Genomic DNA, 5255 nt, shown 5'->3' with positions numbered 1-5255 from the left:
GCTATTGAAGGTATTCTCTTGTATACTAATTCTAACAGTAGACTTAGATTTTGGATATTGGACCATAATAGATAAATGTCCAATTGCAATTTTGTCAGTTCTTTAACCACATTCATGTTGTGTCACAAACCTATGCTGTGTCAAATATTCAACCACCAGTCCACCGCACACCAAATTCAGAGCTGTTTTAAGCTTAAATGGTGTGTCTATACTAGCTCAATTGTTCAGGGTTCTACCTCTGCTGGAAATTCCGGTATGCTGTGACTCTTACAGGCTCTTGTTATTTTCTAAATTTAGGGTTCAGGATACATTTTAGGATAAAAACATAACCCCCTTCTCCCTTATATAATTATAAGAGTTCACATTGTTGATAAAACATTAATTCTTATTAATATGTAGCTCAATGTTACTATATTCACTGAGTAATAGTTAAATTTTATCATTTTTAGATCATCTGGCCGAATTACGTTTTAAAGAGTGGACAAGAAGGTGCATTATAAACAGCATAGCATTAATAAAAGGTTTAATCATCATGATCATAGAAATATAGCAGGCATTACTACAATCTCTGTTATTCTAATCAGACTAGACAATTTAGAGATGTTATACGGAAAATAAAGAGATTTTAACAGTTATCTCCCCTGACCAACCTACAGACATTTCAGAGATTTCTTACTGCGGACAGGACAAGACAGATCCTGAACAACTTACAGACAATTTAGAGATGTTACACGGCGGACAGGACAAGACAGAAACACATATGGTTTCTGTTACTGAAATCTCCCCTGAACAACCTTCAGACAATCAAGAGATGTTCCAGGGCGGACAGGACAAGACAGAAACAAATATGGTTTCTGATACTGAAAAGAAAGATAAACTAACATTCATTCCTCTTGATCAGACCAGTTCAGACCAACTGATGGACGAGGCATATCAGACTAAAGAGAAGGTTGATGTTGGTAATGGATGTGATAAAGAGTACCAGGGTAATGATTGTGGTAAAGAATGTCATGGTCATGTTTCTGGTAAAGAATGTCATAGTAATGTTTGTGGTAATGAGTGCAAAACAAGAATATGTGGTAAACAGTGCCAAGGAAAGGCGTGTAAGTCATGTAATAAAGAATGTCGTCAGACTCGGGTCTTAAAGACTCGTATTATAAAACAAAAAGGCTACAAACCTTACAAATGTGGAGTGTGTAAAGTAGATTTCGGTAGGAAGGAACACCTAGAAATGCACATGAGGACACATACTGGTGTTAATCCATATCAATGTGATATATGTGATAATAAGTATAGCCGGCATCATCACTTACGGAGACATATGAATACACATACTGGTGCTGAACCATTCACATGTGATATAAGTAATAAGGCATTTAGCCAGTCTCATCACATGTTACACAATGGTCATGGTGGACAGGAGAGGACAGGAACAGATGGATTTTCAGATACGGAAAATAAAGAGATTTTAACAGTTATCTCCCCTGACCAACCTACAGACATTTTAGAGATGTTACACGACGGACAGGACAAGACAGAAACACATATGGTTTCTGTTACTGAAATCTCCCCTGAACAACCTTCAGACAATCTAGAGATGTTCCAGGGTGGACAGGACAAGACAGAAACAAATATGGTTTCTGATACTGAAAAGAAAGATAAAATAACATTCATTCCTCTTGATCAGACCAGTTCAGACCAACTGATGGACGAGGCATATCAGACTAAAGAGAAGGTTGATGTTGGTAGTGAATGTGATAAAGAGTACCAGGGTAATGATTGTGGTAAAGAATGTCATGGTAATGTTTGTGGTAAAGAATGTCATGGTAATGTTTGTGGTAATGAGTGCAAAACTAGAACATGTGGTAAACAGTGCCAAGGAAAGGCGTGTAAGTCATGTAATAAAGAATGTCGTCAGACTCGGGTCTTAAAGACTCGTATTATAAAACAGAAAGGCTACAAACCTTACAAATGTGGAGTGTGTAACGTAGATTTCGGTAGGAAGGAACACCTAGATATGCACATGAGGACACATACTGGTGCTAAACCATATCAATGTGATATATGTGATAATAAGTATAGTCGGCATCATCACTTACGGAGACATATGAATACACATACTGGTGCTGAACCATTCACATGTGATATATGTGATAAGACATTTAGTCAGTCCCATCACATGCGGAGACACAGGAGAGCACATACGGGTGAAAAACCGAGTAAAGTTTGTAAATGTGATGTATGTGAAAAGGAATTTAGTCAAAGTTCAGAGTTAAACAGACACATGAGAACACATTCTGGTGATAAACCTTATCAATGTGGGGTGTGTGATCAGGCTTTCAGTAGGAAGGAATACTTACCAACTCACATGAGAATACATACTGGCGATAAACCGTTTGCATGTGATATTTGTGGTAGAGGTTTTACTTGTAAAAAAGACGTGCAAAGACACAAACAAAGGCATTTTAGACATGATGAACGTGGTGGAAGACCCTATAAATGTGATATGTGTGATAAAGATTTTATTCGGATATCAAACTTAAAAGTGCACATGAGAACACATTCTGGTGAGAGACCATATTTGTGCGAGATATGTGGTCTAACATTTAGCCTTTCAATTTCTTATACTACACATGTGACAAAACATAATGCAGAAAAGGCCAAATTACTTAAATCAAAGTAAGCGAAATAAGGAATTCCTATAGCTGACACTCCACCTATTTTTATGCCTCCGCCGTAGCGGAGGGGGCAATAAGTTTTACCCTTGTCCGTCTGTACGTACGTACGTCCGTACGTCCCAAAATTGGTTTCCGTTCTCTAACTTGAGTTTACCTCAACCAAATGTTATGAAACATATTCACAATGCTAATTACAACAAAACACAGATCAAGCTTGAATTTTGGTGGCTTCACTCTAACCGTTCTAGAGTTATGCCCCTTTATAAATGGAAAAACTGCAAAATTTTTAGTTTCCGTTCTCTAACTTAAGTTTGCCTCAACCAAATGTTATGAAACTTATACACAATGCTAATCACCACCAAATACAGATCAAGTTTGAATTTTGGTAGCGTCACTTTAACCGTTCGAGAGTTATGCTCCTTTATATAAATGGAAAAATTACAAAAATTTTATTTTCCGTTCTCTTACTTAAGTTTGCTTCAACCAAATGTTATGAAACTTATACACAATGCTTATTACCACCAAATACAGATCAAGTTTGAATTTTGGTAGCGTCACTTTAAGCGTTTTTGAGTAATGGCCCTTCATAAATGGAAAAATTGCAAAATTTTTAGTTTCCGTTCTCTAACTTAAGTTTGACTCAACCAAATTTTATGAAACATATACACAATGCTTATTACCACAAAATAAAGATCAAGTTTGAACTTTGGTGGAGTCACTTTAACCATTCTCGAGTTATGCCCTTTATAAAAGGAAAAAATGCAAATTTTTAGTAAAACACAGATCAAGTTTGAATTTTGGTGGCATCACTTTTATTGTTCTAGAGTTATGCCCCTTTATGAATTGAAAAATAGCAAAATTTTTATTTTCTTCTAAATATCAATTTATTTTTAAAATTAGAGTTATCTTCCTTTATCCATGATTATAGTTGAATCAACTACAATCAATGCTTTATACAATGCAATGTTTAATTTTTTAAAGGATGAAACTCTAAACAAATTAACTATTTGTATTGCCTTACGTTTTTGATATACGTTTGAAAAATATTGCTAACAAATAAGGGAATACTCATTTAGCTCTGAGCGTCAGTGGGACTAATTTAAACATATTCATAGTGAATTTGGAAACAAGTTATTACAACATATATCAATCCTTTTCCACTTTGCGGGTGCGAGTGCTGCCTTGTAGCGGCATTAGCCTGCTCTTTTTCGAAATCTACAAAGATGTATTTTACGTGCAAGAGATATGGCTCTCTTAACACACGGGTCAGCCATTTATCGTCCCCTTCCGACGGACTATCATCGTTAATCAAGACCATGCTCGCAAATGGTGTCACGGAAGAGCCGAAAATTTAGTCCCTGAAATGTTCTCCCCGTAATCGAACCAGAAACCTCTGTGTTAGAAGTCCGATGCGCTAACCACTACACCACGGCTCTCACTGTTAGCAATGCCATAGTTATGCGTTATCACTATTATAATATAGGAGTTTTCTTAGTGGAAATGATTATAAGCTATATATGTAGGACTGTAAAGTATATGAATATATTTAGAAATAGACTGTTCATTATTAAACATTTTGAAGATAATTACAGATACGTTTTATAGATTTTTAAAAGACATTGTGATAAATAACATTTTGGATGGGTTGTTTTCTTTGATAAATTGTTTGAAGAATTTTGTGGTACTAGTCATATTAATACATGTACGTATTTATTTAACTATTTTTATTTATGTTTTTATATTTTGTATGCATGTGTTTATCTTCTCCGAAACCTTTGTATTGCATGGTCTATATGTTTTATGAGAAATAAACTATCTATCATTAAAACCATTGAAACGTGAAAAGCTCTTTTATCAAAATGGTACATAAAAAGTGGAGTCAAATTCATTGATCGGTCAGTGTCAAATTCTTAAAAGAGAGGCGAAAGATACTACAGGGACTTTCAAACTTATAGGTCGAATATAAACTGACAACGCCATGGATAAAGAAAAACCAGACAAACAACAGGAGACAAACATGCAGAAGACAAAAACTAAAGACTGAGCAACAACGTATATACCAAGTGTGGTCTGTTAGTCAGTATTTTGTATGCATGTGTTTATCTTTTCTGAAACCTTTGTACTGCATGGTTTTACATTTTTATGAGAAATAAACTATCTATCATTAAAACCATCTGTTAGTCAGTACAACTTTTGGTTCTACTATATAAATATATATCTGTTATGATTCTTTCATCAATACAAAATATTTACAAATTAAATTTATTAGTTACGACTCTGTCAATAAGGGGGCTTTAGGTTTGCATTCCATCTGTCTGTCTGCATGTCCATCCTTCAGTCCGGTAAATCAGTTTATCACACTTTTTTTCTTCATGCTTGAGAAGATATTGATTTGATATTTGGTGTATTAGGTTATCATAACAAGTTACAGATAAAGTTCGATTTTTTTTCCGGTGCTGATGTTTTTGTGCAGAGTTATGGTCCTTTGAATTAGAAAATTCACTCAGCTTTCGGCACTTTTTGTTGTCATTCCGGAAGATAATTGTTATATGGTTTTATAATGACAAGTTACAGATC

General features: G+C 35.0%; 1 protein-coding gene across 1 annotated transcript; it reads left to right on the top strand.

Moving 5' to 3' along the window:
* The first annotated feature begins 459 nt into the window (after positions 1-459).
* On the top strand, positions 460-4503 carry LOC127732501 (zinc finger protein 808-like). The gene has a single exon (XM_052241536.1). The coding sequence runs from the start codon at positions 725-727 to the stop codon at positions 2681-2683; it is 1959 nt and encodes a 652-aa protein (XP_052097496.1). The 5' UTR covers positions 460-724; the 3' UTR covers positions 2684-4503.
* Positions 4504-5255: the final 752 nt, after the last annotated feature.

This window comes from Mytilus californianus, unplaced genomic scaffold (genome assembly GCF_021869535.1).
Source record: "Mytilus californianus isolate M0D057914Y unplaced genomic scaffold, xbMytCali1.0.p SCAF_25, whole genome shotgun sequence".
NCBI lineage: Eukaryota > Metazoa > Mollusca > Bivalvia > Mytilida > Mytilidae > Mytilus > Mytilus californianus.
This window is presented reverse-complemented; position numbering and strand designations above follow the sequence as displayed.

Excerpts from the sequence above, each read along its gene's own strand:
- LOC127732501 (XM_052241536.1), top strand. The coding sequence starts at position 725 with ATGTTACACGGCGGACAGGACAAGACAGAAACACATATGGTTTCTGTT.